This window comes from Gossypium raimondii, chromosome 1 (genome assembly GCF_025698545.1).
Source record: "Gossypium raimondii isolate GPD5lz chromosome 1, ASM2569854v1, whole genome shotgun sequence".
Taxonomy (NCBI): Eukaryota; Viridiplantae; Streptophyta; class Magnoliopsida; order Malvales; family Malvaceae; genus Gossypium; species Gossypium raimondii.
The window spans coordinates 25,213,099-25,230,954 of record NC_068565.1 but is presented as its reverse complement, the minus strand read 5'-3'; the positions used below and the strand labels follow the sequence as shown (position 1 = coordinate 25,230,954).

Below are 17,856 nucleotides of genomic sequence, written 5' to 3'. Positions count from 1 at the left end.
ATGTATTATGTTTCAATATTAGATAAAGCTATTGTAGCTTGAAGTGTAGCTTTCCAACTGATGGCACAATCTTCAAAAGCGCATAGATAACTTGTGAGAGACCTCATTCGATTTAAGTCTCATGCATAATTTGAATCAACATATTTGATTAAGCCGTTTAGGCTTTTTTGAACTCTAAGCACATGTTAGAAGTACCTCATAAATATCTGAAAATTCACGTAACGGCATGCCAGTGTAACTTACCATGATTGGCTATGTATTGACTAACAAATGTATACAATTGCATACATCAAACTTCCAACTATGCTTGAGTAATGGAATACTTACCGAATTTGAATCTTGCATCTAAATTCACTCAAGTATCTTAATGATGTACCTTTGTTGCGATAAAAATAATTTTTCGAAATGTTTATCTCTCAAAATTCCCATCTCCAAAATTTTTTTTGCTGCACCTAAATATTTCCTCTCGAACTTAGAGTTAAGCGTGGTTTTAAGATGATCAATTTCAGATGGATTCTTAGTCGTAATCAATTTATCATCAACATAAAGCAAGAAATATATATAAAACAATCATCATCAAGACATTGTAGGTAAAAACAACTATCATACTTACTTCGAGAAAAACCAATACTTAACATGAAGGAGTTGAACTTTTTACACCACTACCGAGGAGACTGCTTCAAACCGTACAAAGACTTTCGTAAGAGGCAATCATTGTCTTCTTTACCTTAAAATTTAAAAACTTTCGGTTGTTGCATATAGATGTCCTCCTCAAGGTCACCGTGACGGAAAACAGTCTTTACATCTAACTGCTCTAACAAAAGATTGTTTGATGCAAAAAGAGCCAAAAGGGCCCAAATGGACATATGTTTCACAATAGGAGAGAAAACATCAAGAAAATCAACTCCCTTCACTTGACTATAGCTTTTTGCAACCGAAGGTGTTGATGTTCAAAAAAGTCAACAGTTGTGTCCTGTAAAACGCGTTTTCAGCTAAAAATGCATCCAACAAGACACATTTTCGTCTTTACCTCTCAAAAATCAGTCTATTTCCCTAAATATCACATTAATAGTCCCATTTCCCTAATTTTTTTCTTTAAAATTCATCTTTTTCATCAAATTTTGTCTTTAATTATTGGTGTGACAAAAAAAATATGCAAAACCATTACTCATATATTTACCGTATATTTTTATTAAAATAAGTCAATAATAAATAATAGTTTAGTGATTCTCATTTATATAATTTGTGGGTTACAAAAAAAGAATAGTATTGTATTGTATTGTATTGTATTATTACAAGTCGTACATCAATATGTTTAAAGGGATCAAAACTAATTTTAAAAAGTTACTTAAACTAAAGTTCAAAAATATTAAAATTTGTACTTAAGTTTTTTTTTTAATGCATGTATAAAATCATATTAGATATATAAATTGTTATGGTTAATTTGAGGTGGGCAGTTAATAATATCATAAACTTAAACATTGATATAACAATGGCCTATTAGTTGAGTTGGTTAAAGCGTCGTGCTAATAATGCGAAGGTTGCTTGCATGGGCCATTAAATACATTTTTTTTCTTTGATTTGATCTTCTTTCTTTTTCCAAAAGAAAGGCCAACTTTGCTTTGATGGCTAGTATTTTGAATGAGACACTCCGTGAACTTTGTGGTGGGCAAAAATCATGGTGGATCTAATACTAGTATGGGTAAAGAAACAAAGGCAGCCTAAAGAGTCACTAGAGGCGAAATGTCACGCCTTAAACTATAGGGGGTTAATTGAAATGGTTAAACAAGAAATTAATTAGGCTTAATGGTTAAGTGTTAGAGAGTCCTCCCTAGAGACTTAAGTTCAAGCTCCCTTCTTCCCACTTTATTTTCGGCAACCTAGGGTAAAGTCACACCCAAAATATATATGGTCAGAAATTAAGATTAAACATGAAATAGGTGATAACCCAATGGTTAAGAGTTAGTTATCCTTTTTAGCGGTCCTAGGTTCGAGCCATTTCTTCCCTTTTCATTTTCTTTTGAATTTCGATAAAAATGGGGAAATTTATTGTGCCGCCCCTAGGGTCTTCAAGCCCTAGCTATTTAATAAAATTTCTCTTCATCTTCAATTTATTTTCTTTTTCTTCTCTTTTCCTCTTCTTTGCACCATATTTTTTCATCTTTATACTAGTGATTATTTTGCTCTTCCTGAATCAAATCATCCACCATTCAGTTGTTCTCTATCGATTTTGTAATTTATGTCAATAGCATCCCTAGCTTTGCCAAGAAATAGTAAGAACACCTCGTTTCGGCAATTAGATCTCTTATTTGATTTGATATTACTGCCCGACGCTGATCTTTCGTTTGATTAATCAATCTGTTATGGTTCTTGCCAAATCTTTGATAATCTTGTCGAAAACTTGACAACAATTGTTAATTCATTGTAAATGTCATTTGAAGGACCGAATTTAGGTGAATCAGACCAAAATCGAGAGTGAGAAACATCAACCGAACCCGTGATGAAAGGTGTGTGTCTTTTCCAAGTGAATTGGTAATGATTGTGTGTAGATTTAGGGCCACACGATCTTTCTCACGGGCATATGGACCACATGGCTACTACACGACCATGTATAACTATAGAATTTAGGGACTTTGTGAACCAAACGACCTCAGCCTATTACATGGCCTGCCACACGGCCGTGTCTCTCCTATAGGGTAATTTATCATTTTCCACACGACATCAGATTGTTACACAGCCTGACCACACTGTTGTGTAACCTTTCCACATGGCCACGAGACCCTTACACGGCCTGGCCACATAGTTGTGTGACTCCTGTTTTACATTTTTGCCCAAAAATTTATGATATGCTCAATTTAGTCCTTATATATCCCCCTGAATTTAGAGTTTTTATCCACTCAATTAAGTCTCTGATATTGTGTTTATTCTAGAATCAGTGATTTAATGACTAAAGTGCTATTGTTATAATGTTACATGCCTACTATTACTGTGGTACTGATAAACTGTGAGTGTTAATATACTGTTACACAACCTTCTAGATGCAAGTTAAATTACAACAAAAGTTGCATCTAAATAGAGTAATTGTCACTAATAAAATTGCTAAATTATAATTACCAAAATAGTTATTTTTACTACTTAATCATTAAAAAAGTCTAGTAATGGTTATTTTTACTACTTAATCATTAAAAAAGTCTAGTTTAAGTACATTTATTTGTTGATGCAATATGCACATTTATATGGTTGACAACTAAAATGTACAATAGGAGAAATATAATTGCAGTAGACATATATCTTAAAGCTTATTATACTATTGTTCATGATATTATTAAAATGCTAATATACAAACTCACTAACAAGTATGTTTTCATAGTTTATAATTGGTAAATTTCTTAATGAGAAAATCAACTTCTTTAAGACAGAAAAGATACATAAACAGAAACAGTAGAAGGCACCAAGACATTTATACGATTGCATGATTAGTGGGGTCAGACACCAGAGAATGGTAAAGTGTCAGCATCCACCTTACCACGTTGGATTGGTTCAGATGTTCGGGAATAACTCGTCAACAAAGAGGGTGAGGTGGGCCATAACCTTTATATATAGCACAATTGATCTTCCATTCATAACGTACCTAGTGAGGTAAAAGGATAATAAAAATATTATATTGAGGGTTAGATTATATTTTGTTTTATTAAAAGAATAAATTATTTCTTGTAAATTAGATCAAAAAATAAATAATTTTTTTGTTAAAAATTTTATTTATTTTATTATTAAAAGTTAATCTTTAAACGTCAACATAGTATACATGACATATAATGTGTTATTGTTTGGTTATTTTGTTAGCCATTTCAGTTTTTATTAGAAAAACTTGATGGAATTTTGACAAAATGACCCGTTTGTTCATTGATCTAATGTTTAGAAACTAATTTATCCATTTTGAAGTAAAACAAAAAAAAACAAAATACAATTTAACACTTGGTAAAAAAATCTATAATATTTTTACCTACCAAGTAAAATTTTATTTTCTTATTGATTGTCTTTTATAATTTATGATCTCTAAAATTTTAGAGACCATATACATTAATTAGTTAAATGTGGAAATAATCTGATAATTGTTGTATTTTCTTTTGAACCCTCATACATTTTCATACATAAATAAGCTTTAATCTTTGACCCTGTATCCTAATAAATCCTTGACCTAACTTACACTTAAATAAGCATTAACCTTTAATTTATACTTAAATAAACTCATAACATAAAAGAATAATATTTGTTGCACCGTAAATATATAAATCTATCGTTAATGAATAATAATACATTTCTTTAGGACTAATTAAAATAAAATGATTGGTGAATGAATTATAAATTTATTTATATATAATTAAGTCTTAATATACACCATTCGAATCGGAGTTTGTCATTTTTAATGTGATACTTGTGTTTTTTTGTTCAATTTAGTACTTGTATTTAATAAAAGTTATATATTTTGGTAATCAAAGGTAACGTTACTATTAACTTTTTAGTGTTTAATTTGGCTTTTAGGGTCGATTTATTGAAAGTTAGTTGCTAACATTATTAGGTTTGAATTTTCATTATTTTGTTAATAGAATAAATTTAGTGTTAATTGTGAATTTGTTCAATTTAGTATTTAATTTACCAAATACAATCAATAATTTTATGATTGATTTGTTGAAAGTTAATTACTAAAATTATTAACGGAGTTAAGTGTAAAAATAGTATAGAGAAAATTTAAATAAAGCAGTAGAATTTAGGAGTTATACACACATTTTAACCATTTCTATGTTATAGATTTGTTGTTGGGGAGAGGAAGGATATTCAGTTCCACAAAATCAACATGTTAATTATTCGTATTGACTAAACCTCCCCCAACTTGCTTTGCTTTTATGCATCACCAAGCAATATTGGATGTATCATCTTTGCTTTTCAAATCTAATCCCTAAACTCAACTCTGAACAATGGTTTGGAAAATATAGCAGCTTTTATATTTATATTTATATTATACATACTCCATCTATATGTAGAAGATGGTTAAACTTTCCAACAATTATTTCTAAACATATACATAGATTGTACGGACGGGTAGACATTTACAAGCGACATGACACAAACAGCAACGCCCATAAATACAAAAACCTGTACAAAAACGGTGCCTACTGATCCCTTCTTTTTATTTTTATGCTGAATAATATCGTGAAAATTATTATTATGGGAAAGGGCAAGTCGAAACTAGTCTCAACTAGGACTTGAAAGTAACTCAACTCTTTTGTCTGCCTTGCTTGATTTTATTTTTTATTATTAAGGGAATTTCCAGAGGTTTTCATCATCATCACCACCGTTATTGGCGGGTGGCTGATCGGCGTCGAAGCGAGGAGGGCTAAGAAGCATCCCCTCAGCCATATTGGAAAGCACATTAGGCATATCAAAGATCAAATCCTCATCCACGAAATCATCGGCCATTGAAGGTTTCTCAGGCGGCGCTATTGAATTGTTTCTTAAAGCATCGTTCGCAGCACCCAAAGCCGTCGCTGCAGAGGTCGCAGCCGCCTGGATATCACGTGGGGAAGTCGAAGCCGGTACAGGCAAAGAAGCAGCCGAGTTGGGAAAGTTAAGTTCAGCATCTTGGCCTTTTAGTGCCAGCGCCGCAACGTCGTAAGCAATAGCGGCCATTTCGGCAGTGGGAAAGGTGCCGAGCCAAATCCTATTGGGCTTCCTCGGCTCTCTAATTTCGGACACCCATTTGCCACTACTCCGACGCCTTACTCCCTTGTAAACCGGGTGGCGACCCGTAGCTGATGAACTGCCACCGCTGGTGCTAGCGTTGGAAGTTTTGTCGGGTTTGGAGTAATGCATGATGATGAGAAGAGAAAGAATTGGTGTTGGAAGATGGAGATGAGAGAATCCATTTATGGAGGTTAAACTCTTGTTGTAGTTGCAGAGAGAGGAAGAAGGAGGAGGAGGAGGAATTACTGTAAAGTGCAAACCAGTTGTTGATGAAGTGATATCTGCTGATAGTTTGGGTGTAAGCCAAAATATATGTTGGATATCTAACTGGGTTGTCTTTTTGTTTCTTGTTTTGGCTGCTTAAATAACTGCTTATATATCTGAACAGTTGCTATGCTTTTCAACACCCACTTTTATTATATTCAACAAAATATACAATCTAATATCAAATCTAATGCTCTCTCAATCTTACCCCCTCTTCTTCCGCCAGGGCCGAAACCAACAACCCCTTCAATGCTTTGGATTCAAACTAGAACATTTAAATTAAATAGAAAGACACTAAATATAATATTATAGAGCTTTACCCTTTCGGTATTCACATTTTGACATTTGGAAACTAATTTCTTTTTCTTATTTTTATTTATTTTCCTTGAATTTTAGACCTTTACATCGTAAAGGTTTGGTGGTTCGAATTTGCACATGCATTTTCCATAATTAGTATCGTACACAATTCTAAACTTTTCTCTTAAACTTTTACAAGTTGTATCTCTACTAATTAAAATGTTAATTTTGAACAACAATTCTTTATAGAGGTTGAAAATAAAACCTCCATACAAGAACAATATCTTTTATTGAAAGATTGATCAGCTCTCAAATAAATGCAATTTAAGAGATGTTTGAGTGGTAAACTCTTTTTATCTTCTCCCATGATATCATACAACAGCTTTGTTATAGAAGTACATATAATTGAAAGGATGTGGTGGAGAAAATGTTGTGTTGTGGCATTTGGGCAAATAATTTTGGTGTCATATCACCATGATTCAGTGCAAAATTATTCCAGACAGTTGTATAGGAAAAAAACATATGATCGAGCACACATCACACCCACTTACCATCAAGTGAAAGGAGTTCCTTTTTGGGGGTAAATATCATATCATTCAATTGAATTTACCTGGAGCACATTCTTTTTTAATCAAAAATGGGATTTTCTTCATCCGCAAAACACACTACTTTAATTCCTTGCTTCAATCAATCATACCCCAAACCCTTTGCTAAATAACCTTAGCTGTTAGTCCCAATTAAAGCATTAGGTATCAACTTATATTAAATTTATATCATCACGTCTAATATTTAAATTCACTAAAAATTTACTTAAAAGTAAAATGAATTTAGATGATAGCTTTATGTTAGAATTGCGTGACCCAAATTCTAAGAGATTGCTTGCAAGTCAAGTTAAACAAAAATATATTTTCTTTCTAGAAGATTTAGTATTTATTAGTATAATATATTTAGCATTTATTAGTATAGTTTATTTGACTTACTAATTTAGCCTATAAATAGGCTCTTTTATAATTTTAGAAATTAGACACACCCATTAGATTAGAACTCATAACACATTAAGAGAATTTTGTGTTTACGTTTTCGGGTTCTTTGTTTTTCGAGTTTTCGGGTTTAGTTTTTATCTCCATCTTTTGTACTCTTCATTCTTTTGCCATTATAGTAAAATTATCTTTGCCCGTGGTTTTTTATCCTTTTTAGAGGGGTTTTTCCACGTTAAATTTGTGTGTTCATCTTCTCAATTTCTTCTGCTATTTTTACTTGTTTGTTGCTTAATCGAGACGATCCTAACAAGTGGTATCGAGCTAGTTTAACTTTCATAGATCACTCGTTCGGAGATGGCGACAACAAGGTTTGAAATTGAGAAGTTCGATGGTGAGACAAATTTCAATCTGTGGCAAGTTCGGATGATGGCAATTCTAGTTCAAAATGGCTTGAAAAAGGTTGTTACAGGGAAAAAGCCTGAGAATCTAAATCAAATAGAATGGGAAGAGCTTGATGAAAAGGCCTTGTCTGCAATCCAGTTGTGCCTCGCGAATACAGTATTGCAGGAGGTATTGATGGAGAAGACCTCATTCGCCTTGTGGAAAAGGTTAAAAACTCTTTATGCGACTAAGTCTCTGGCTAACCGTTTAGTGTTGAAATAATGTCTATTTACGTTTCGCATGAACGAAGGTGAGCTTCTTAAAGATCACATCAGTCAATTCATTACTCTTTTAAATGATTTAAAGAATGTTGAGGTTCATATTGACGATGAAGATCAAGCTATGCTATTATTGTGCTATTTACCCTCGTCATACAAGTCTTTCAGGGAGACCCTGATTTATGGTAGAAACAAACTCTCGTTCGAAGATGTGAAGGGTTATTTGTTGAGTAGAGACAAACTCGACAATGAGTTTGGTTTGAATAGCAAAGCAGATAGGCAAGCTTCCGTTTTTGTAGCATCAAAGAAACGAGACAAAAGGTGTCGCTATTGTAAAAAGTTAGGTCACGTCAAAGCAGATTGTTATAAACTGCGAAATAAAAGAGCTGCTGAGAGTAACGAGGAAGATGTAGCTGGTGCTAATTTGGTCAATGAAGGCGATGATGATTTCTTGTTAGTGTCAACGAGCGATGATTCCAAGCTTACGTCTGAGTGGATCCTAGATTCAAGATGTTCTTTCCACATGTGTCCCAATAGAGAATGGTTCTCCACATACAATTCAGTTGAAGGTGGAGTTGTGCACATGGGAAACGATTCATCTAGTAAAATAATCGGTATTGGTACTGTTAAAATTAGGATACACGATAGGACGATTAGGACACTCTCAGATGTCAGGTATGTACCTGATTTACAAAAGAATCTCATCTCCTTGAGTATTTTAGACTTGAAAGGATGCAGAATCAACATCGAGTCGAGCGACATTAAAGTATCTCGTGGAGCTCTCGTTTTGTTAAAAGGTAAAATAACCGGCAGTCTTTATATTCTGGAAGGTTCTACAATGACCGGTGAAATCGGACGTCCTTCGTCTGTTACGGAGTCAAAGTCAACTCATTTGAAGCGGAGGCAACTTGGTCATAGGAGGGAAAAAGGTATGACCGTTTCGTTGAAGAGAGGTTCTCTTTTGGATGCGGGTTTTGAAAAGTTAGGGCACTGTATTCGTGAAAATCAGACCCGAGTTAGTTTTGATTTGGTAGTGCACAAGTCGAAGGCTAGAAGTCTTCCAGCTTCTAAGCATAGATTCGACTCAGTTAATTCCCTGCATAGTTCAAGATAGGCCCGTGGCGGGTTTTGGCAAAGATGGCATTGAAAGAATTCGTGTCAAGGTGGAGATTGTTAGAATTGTGTGACCCAAATTCTAAGAGATTGCTTGCAAGTCAAGTTAAACAAAAATATATTTTCTTTCTAGAAGATTTAGTATTTATTAGTATAATATATTTAGCATTTATTAGTATAGTTTATTTGACTTACTAATTTAGCCTATAAATAGGCTCTTTTATAATCTTAGAAATTAGACACACCCATTAGATTAGAACTCATAACACATTCAGAGAATTTTGTGTTTACGCTTTCGGGTTCTTTGTTTTTCAGGTTTTCGGGTTTAGTTTTTATCTCCATCTTTTATACTCTTCATTCTTTTGCCATTATAGTAAAATTATCTTTGCCCGTGGTTTTTTATCCTTTTTAGAGGGGTTTTTCCACGTTAAATTTGTGTGTTCATCTTCCCAATTTCTTCTGTTATTTTTACTTGTTTGTTGCTTAATCGAGACAATCCTAACACTTTAAATATAAAAATAAAACAAAACATTCAAGGGTTAATATTCACATTGCATCAAATCTATTGTATAGTTAAAATATTTGAATCCAAATATTTCCAAAACATTTGCATTCGGAAGTTGGACATCTATAAATATCTAAGTCAATTACAACATTCATTCCTATATTATACTTGAAATTTTAATCTCTATACCCTAATTTAACATAATTTGATCCCCTCTTACAAACACAAAATGAAATTCTATTAACCCTTAGAATAAACGAAACCTCAAAACAGAAAAAAAATATAAACGAAGCCTTTTGCGACAAATAGAGAAAAAAAGAAGAAATAATTCTCCAAAAATTTGCAAAAGAACCAAACAGCTAGATCATGGAGGTGGAGTTGGAAGCCCGTCTCTGCTCAAAATGTTCACTAAGGACGATGTGCACATTCTCCTTTTATATTGAGAAGCCACCTAGTCTGCTGTCGCGTTTGCTAAACGATTTTTTTTTACAAAACTCACACTTATAAATGATGTTGCAAAAATCCCCTCTTACTTTAATACACATCATTAATATCATTAAAAAAATTTATCACTCGATTAGTGTGGAATTTTTTCTTTTATAAATTCCAGAAATTATGCATACAAAAATATAGCTTTTGTTATTATTAGAGTATATAACAGCTGTGGTAGTTAGCAGCAGTTAACGGTTAAGAGTTAGAAGCCTTGTTAGTTAGTAGTTAAGGGTAGTTAACATTTGTATTATAAATAGTGGAGTTTTTGTGATGTAAAGGTACGTTCTTTTGATAATAATAGAAGTATATCGTGTTCTTAATATGGTATCACAGCCATAAAATTTTTTTTTGGTTATGGCGACAGATGCAGTATCTGATGGTGATCGTCAATCTATTCATACGGCCACGCCGGTTGCAGCGACTTCTTCTCCAGATCTTGGACACGCTTCTTTGTGCAAACTTCATTAGTTTCCCAAACATGATACGGTGAAACTTACTACTAGTAACTTTCTCTTATGGAAACAGCAAATCTTGTTAATTCTTGAAGGCTATGGTTTGCATGGTTTTGTTCTCGGAACCGTTCAAGTTCCTCCACAGTCTATTCTTGCTAGTGATGGGTCTCCTGTTGCTAATCCTGACTTCGTTTTTCATACACAACAAGATAAGCTCTTGGCTTATTGGTTGTTGACCACCATTTCTAATAGTATACTGGTTCACCTTACTGGAGCCGGGACTAGTTTTGATGTGTGCAGTAAGGTTCTCAAAAGGTTTGCTACGAAATCTTCTTTAACAATGTTAACTCTCAGACATGCATTGTATTCACAAAAGAAAGGTCAGTTGTTTATTCAAGAATATCTTGCCAAGATTCAAGGTCAGTGTGATACTCTGATTGTTGCTGGTACTAACGTTTCTGAACAAGAACAGATCAGTATCATTCTTGCTGGTTTACCTGTGGAGTACGACTCAATCCGCATTGTTGCATCAACAATGAATGTGTCTCTTGATTATCTTATGGAGTTGTTGACTGATTGTGAGGCTCGGCAACAAGATATTATTTCGAGTATGTCTTTGCAGGCGAATGTGGTTCAACATTCTGAATTTGACGGGAGGCAGGCTAAACAGTTTGGTCAGGGGTCTCGATTGTCTTTTAGAGGTGGTTGCTCCAAGGACTTCAGAGGCAGAGGTCGTGGACGGAAGTTCATGCATGCCAAACCTCAATGCCAGCTTTGTAGTCGTATTGGACATACTGTACACAAATGTTACTATAGATTTGATGAGTTTTTTGAGGGTGTGTCTCAACAGCCCATGCAAGTTCAGTGTCATCAGTTCCAGGAGTCTCCTCATCAGTTGTGTACTTCTTCTTCATGTTGTACTCATAAGGGGTCTTTGGAAACTGCTGGTTTGCAGGCTAATATGGCCTCTACGTCTGGTCCGGTGTCTTCCAATAATGTCACTTCCACTGTATGGTTTCCTGATTCGGGTGCCACTAACCATGTAACAAACGACTTGCAAAGTCTGCGAGAGGTGACTCAGTATACAAGTAAAAATAAACTGTTTATGGGGAATGGTATGTCTGTACCAGTAGACAATGTTGGTTCCTCGTCGTTTGTTCATTCCAACAATTTTTTTCATTTGAAGAATGTACTTCATGTTCCTCGTATATGCAAGAATCTAATGTCTGTTGCACAGTTTGCTAATCACAACTGTGTTTATTTTGAATTTCATCCACTTCATTATTTTGTAAAGGACATCAAGACAGGGACCACATTATTGGTGGGGCACATGCGTAATGGAATGTATTAGTTTACTCTCTCTCAGCACCCCACTACTTTGGAGAGTTTCACCTCGTCTGTTGGCTCGGCTGCAGTTCATACGGCACAATCAGGAGTGTCCTCTGCTGGTGACTCAAGTTTTAAACTATGGCACAGACGTCTTGGCCATCCTTGTCATAGGACTGTTGCTACAGTTCTTCAGAAGTGTAATATAGTTTGAAAGAATTGTAAATCGAGTGCTATTTGCTTAGCTTGTCAACTTGGGAAATTACATAAACTTTCGTTTTTACCTTCAAACACTATTTATTTCGCCCCTTTTGAGCTGATTGTTTCAGATCTTTAGGGACCTGCTCCTATGATTTCTGATGGTTGCCTTTATTACTTTTCATTTGTGGATGCCTACTCACGACATACGTGGTTGTATTTGATTAAAAGCAAGTCTGAAGCTGTGAACAAGTTTCTCCAATTTCAGAAACTAGTTGAAGTGCAGTTTAGGTGTAAGATACGAGCTCTCCAAATAGACTGGGGCGGAGAGTATCGTCCATTTCAAAAGCTATTGACTTCACTTGGGATACAACATCGACTTTCCTGTCCTTACACTTCCGAACAGAATGGGTTGGTTGAAAGGAAGCATCGTCATGTGGTCGACACTGGCTTGAATTTATTGGCTCAAGCAAGTCTGCCTATAAGCTTCTGGACTCATGCTTTCACTAGCGCGGTTTATCTCATTAATAGACTTTCAACACCGGTGCTCCATGGCAAGTCTCCTCATGAGGTTCTTCATAAAACTATTCCCAATTATCAGCATCTAAAGGTTTTTGGTTGTAGATGATATCCGTATCTTAGACCATTTCAGGCTCACAAGTTCCAGTTTAGGTCTCAGCCTTGTGTCTTTCTTGGCTACAGTATGGTTCACAAGGGGTACAAGTGCCTTGCTGAAAATAATTGAGTGTTTGTGTCCAGACATATTGTGTTTGATGAGGGTTGTTTCGCTTTTGAGGTTGGTTCTATGATTGCAGATAATTCTCAGTCCACTCGTGCTCTCCCTATGTTTCAACATCAGCAGTCTGCTGTTCCTATTATGGGATATCGCCCAAGGTCAATCAGCTTGTTAGACTCGGCTACAGCTGTGCCAACTCCAGAGCCTTCTATACCTCAATCCGTCACTCCACACAAGGGGTCACAAGTAAGCTGCTATCCTGTGCATTTGAGTTCTCACAGTCCTTCTTCCACGTCTGCATGTCAGAATTCTACAGCCTCCAGCTCTTCGACGGGTCCTCATAGTTGTCTACCGAGTTCATCTCTTCAAGGTCCTCCTGTTAACCCTTCTCCCATGCAACCACGATCCAACCTTCATCCCATGCAAACGAAGTCTAAAAGTGGGATTTTCAAGCCCAAGGTTCTGACCGCAGAACTTGCAGCAGTTGAGCCTGTGACAATTGAGCATGCATTCACGAGCAAAGAGTGGACTTTTGCAGCACAACAGGAGTATGAAGCTTTGATGAAAAATCACACGTGGGACTTGGTTCTGCTACCTGCTGATAGGAAAGCTGTAGGTTGCAAGTGGCTTTTTAAACTTAAAAGGAAATCTGACGGCACTATTGCTCGGTACAAAGGTCGTCTAGTGGTTAAGGGCCATCTTCAAGAGGCAGGCATCGATTTTCAAGACACGTTCAGCCCTGTTGTCAAGCCAACGACTATTCGGGTTGTTCTAGCCTTAGCTGTTAAACTCGGATGGCAGCTTCGACAGGTGGATATTAACAACGCCTTCCTCAATGGCGAGTTGTCTGAAGAAATTTATATGACACAGCCCCCTGGGTTTGAGCAACACAGCAACAATGGATTGCTCGTATGCAGGCTGAAGAAAGCACTGTACGGCCTTAAGCAGGCGCCTCGAGCATGGTTCTCCAAACTTCGGGAGTTCTTACTTAGTTCACAGTTTGTGTGTGTTAAATCAGATGTGCCGCTTTTTGTTAAGAAGACTGACAGAGTGATCTTATACGTTCTAGTCTATGTCGACGATATAATAATCACTGGAAATCATCAACAAAGTATTGACAAGTTTGTTTCTTCCTTGGACACTCAGTTTGCTTTGAAAGACTTGGGACCTCTTGGTTATTTCCTTGGTATTGAGGTGACTCCCACTGCTGAAGGTTTATTTTTAAATCAAACAAAGTATATTCGTGATTTGCTAAAGAAGGCCAGTATGGATCATGCGAATAGCTCTCCTACTCCTATGATTGCTTCTTCAAAATTGTCTCAGAATGATGGTTGTATGATTGAGAATGAGGTTGAATATCGTAGCATTGTTGGCGCTCTTCAATACATAGTCATCACCAGGCTGGATATTACGTTTGCTGTGAACAAGGTATGTCAATTTATGCATCGCCCTCTTGATCAACATTTTAAAGCTGTTAAACGGAGTCTTCGCTACCTTCAAGGCACTATTGACTATGGTCTTCAATTCACAAAGAAGACTTCGTTGGATGTGGTTGGATACTCCGATGCAAATTGGGGTACTGACATAGATGATCGCCGGTCAACTACGGGGTTTTGTATTTTCCTTGGCGGTAACCCTATTGCCTGGGGATCAAAGAAGCAGTCGGTTGTCTCCCGATCCATAGCAGAGGCAGAGTATAGGGGGTTGGCTCATACTGTTGCTGAAGTCGTCTGGCTCGAGTCCTTGTTGAAAGAACTGCATGTTTCTTCTCTGCGAAAACCTACTGTGTGGTGTGATAGCTCAGGAGCGGTTGCGGTCTCTGTAAACCTAGTCTTACATTTTAAAATTAAACACGCTGAGTTGGATCTTTTCTTTGTCCGTGAGAAAGTCGCCGCCGGACAACTTACTGTGGGTCACATACCAGCACATGAGCAAATTGCAGATGTGTTCACTAAGCCGCTGTCAGCACCATTGTTTACTAAGTTCAGATCAGGTCTTAAGCTCGGTCCAAAAAGAATGTGTTTACCAGGTGTTGATTAGCAGGAGCTGAAGAGGATGGTGGCATATTAGAGTATATAACAGCTGTGGTAGTTAGCAACAGTTAACGGTTAGGAGTTAGAAGCCTTGTTAGTTAGTAGTTAAGGGTAGTTAACATTTGTATTATAAATAGTGGAGTTTTTGTGATGTAAAGGTACGTTCTTTTGATAATAATAGAAGTATATTGTGTTCTTAATAGTTATTGATGATATTATTTAACTTGCCATTTCAAATATGTTTTTATTACTTATAAAAATTTTCACATTTATAAATAAAATTGAATCTACTAAAATGTTTGGTTAAGTAAATTTAGTTAATAAAAGAATTTCCATACTTATAAGTTTTATTAAATTAATCTGTGTAATAATAAATCAACATTATATTTCAGTTATTATAGTTCTATTAACCAAAAGATGAACTATATTACTTTAGTTTTAAATATAAAATTTTACAAATGATACTTTTATGTAGTCTATTCTAACATATTATCTATAAACTATTTGGTCCTATTAATTACTAAGAACAGGGAAAAAAATTGAATAGGCTTTAATGATAATTTATGAAATCTTTATTAGCACTATATTTATATTATCAAAATATATTATATATTTTAATTAATATTCTGAATAATGTTGTTTTTACATTAATTACATGGAATAAAATTATATTGTACATTGAATATCGCAATGACACTTTAATTATAATGTTAAAATTGAATATTATATTTGAATTATTAAATAAGTTTATATATTTTAATGGGAGAGGATCTATTTACACCGATGTAAAACTTAAGTGGTTTTATATCCTTTTATAATTTTTATATAATTATATTTTAGCCATTCAACTGTTGAATTTATCAATATATTTGTACTTGTCATGCATATAAATTTTTAGTCGATCCGATATATCTAGCATATCAATCTAAATTATTGTCTATATTAATTTATATTTAATGGTTACAAGATTTTTTTCATAAAACGAATAATTAGAAATTTTAATATATACCAAATTTGATATGCATGATCTACATGAATGGAGCGTGAAATATAACTATTAAATTGTTAAAATGTTAATCGTATAAAAATTATAGTACAATGCATGAAGCATTAAAAGCTAGTTCAAACTAAAAATATGTGTTAAAGTAGGAAATACTATATTTATTATATTAAAAGAATTTTTCTAATTTTTATTTGAATTAGTCTTCCTCTACATTTGAAATTATATCTACTATGCTAAGATATATACAATTTTAAATTAATTAAAATCTATAAGAGTGTATTTGGATGAATTTTTTAAAATATTATCATTTTAGAATTTATCGATACTAGTAATTATAATTTCTTTCTTGGATAAATGATTGTTTTAGGAAAAATTAGGTTATTGAAATTTTATACATTAAAAATAAATGATATAAAAATATTCAATGTAAGTATCATTAGATTTGTAAAATGTATAAATATTTTTAATAAAATAAAATATATTATAATTAAATAAAATTTATTTTTGAAGTTTTTTTGGTTTTACTTTAGGATTGTGTGTATTAACTAAAATAAAATGAATTTTGAAGAATCACCTCTTTAAGTAGAATTTGAAAAAGAAAATTCTTCTTTTGAAATCTCGTTTTGAAATTACTCACAAGTTTTGAAATTTTCCAATATTTTTACCTAAAAAGTAATTTCATTTTAGAATTTTGAAAACCTTTAGTTAGAATTTGGAACAAAAATTGAACTATTGAAATCCCTTTCAAATTACTCACAAGTTTTAAAATTTTCCAATATTTTTACCCAAACAAGTAAATTTATTTTAAAATTTTGAAATCTTTCTTAAAAATGAAATCACTCCTCCAAATCTCTCATATACAAGCACGCAATAAAAGTAATAGTTTTATGGGTAAATTTCATTAGTAGTCATCCAACTATGATTTTATTCTTTTTGGTCACTTAACTATGATAAGTTACAAAATGATCACCCAACTATTGGTAATTTTCTTTTTGCTCACTTAACTATTCAATTTTGTCTATTTTGGTTACCCAATTATATTGGATTTTGGGTGTTTTCATTTTTCCATTAGCCAATCGGTGACCATAAAAAGACAAAATTAAATAGTTGGGTAATCATTTTGTATCTTTTCATAGTTGAGTGACTAAAAAAGAAAATTACTAATAGTTGGGTGACCATTTTGTAACTTTTTATAGTTGAGTGACCAAAAAATAAAAATAAAAGATAGTTGGATCACTACTAATGTAGTTTACCCTAGTTTTTACAACTACATAGTAATTAATTTCTATCAATTAATAAATAAACACGTAAAGTCCAACATCAAGTTTTTCTCAAATATGTAAAGTCTAATATCAAGTTTTACTTTTTTTGTACAATATTAAAGGTAGAGGATGGGGGTAATATGGTTTGAACTGGTGTCAAATGGGTGTCTAACAAAAACTTTAGCCATTACTCCATTCAAGTCAAGATAATATCAAGTTTTACATGGCAATTCAATTTTTTGATATATTATGTTTTTTATTTAATTTTTATCATATAAATTTTAGGTTAAAATTTGCTATTAGTCCTTGTACTTAACAAAAGTTGTGGATTTAATTCATATACTTTTATTTGGTCATTTTAGCCCCTGTACTTTCCAAATTTTAGAATTCTAGTCTTCACCAAACAATAACTGTTAAATTCATTAAGTTTTGTTATTTCCAAAGTCGATGTGCTCAACATATTATCATATGTGTAATATCATGTCAAGTGATTATTTCCACATAGTACTCTTTAAAAATCTAGTTAATGGATCAAGCAATTGTCATTTGCGTTAAGATTGAATTTTCAGATTTTGAAAAGTATAAGGACTCAAAATGATTCAATTGGAGAAAATAGACTAAATCTAAACTGTATGAATAGTACAGGACTAGTAATTGAATTTAACCAAATGAATTTAACTGCTACTTTTTGGATCAAGACCAAAATTTTAAATTTTGAAAAGTACAGGGGCTAAAATTAATCAAATAAAAGTACAAGGGTTAAATCCACAACTTTCACAAAGTACAGGGGCTAA

General features: G+C 33.8%; 1 protein-coding gene across 1 annotated transcript; it reads right to left on the bottom strand.

The window, feature by feature from the left end:
* Nucleotides 1-5,000: 5,000 nt before the first annotated feature.
* LOC105787267 (ethylene-responsive transcription factor ERF024) lies at nucleotides 5,001-6,101 on the bottom strand. The gene has a single exon (XM_012613666.2). It carries the CDS (start codon nucleotides 5,869-5,871, stop codon nucleotides 5,317-5,319), a length of 555 nt encoding a protein of 184 aa, XP_012469120.1. The 5' UTR covers nucleotides 5,872-6,101; the 3' UTR covers nucleotides 5,001-5,316.
* Nucleotides 6,102-17,856: the final 11,755 nt, after the last annotated feature.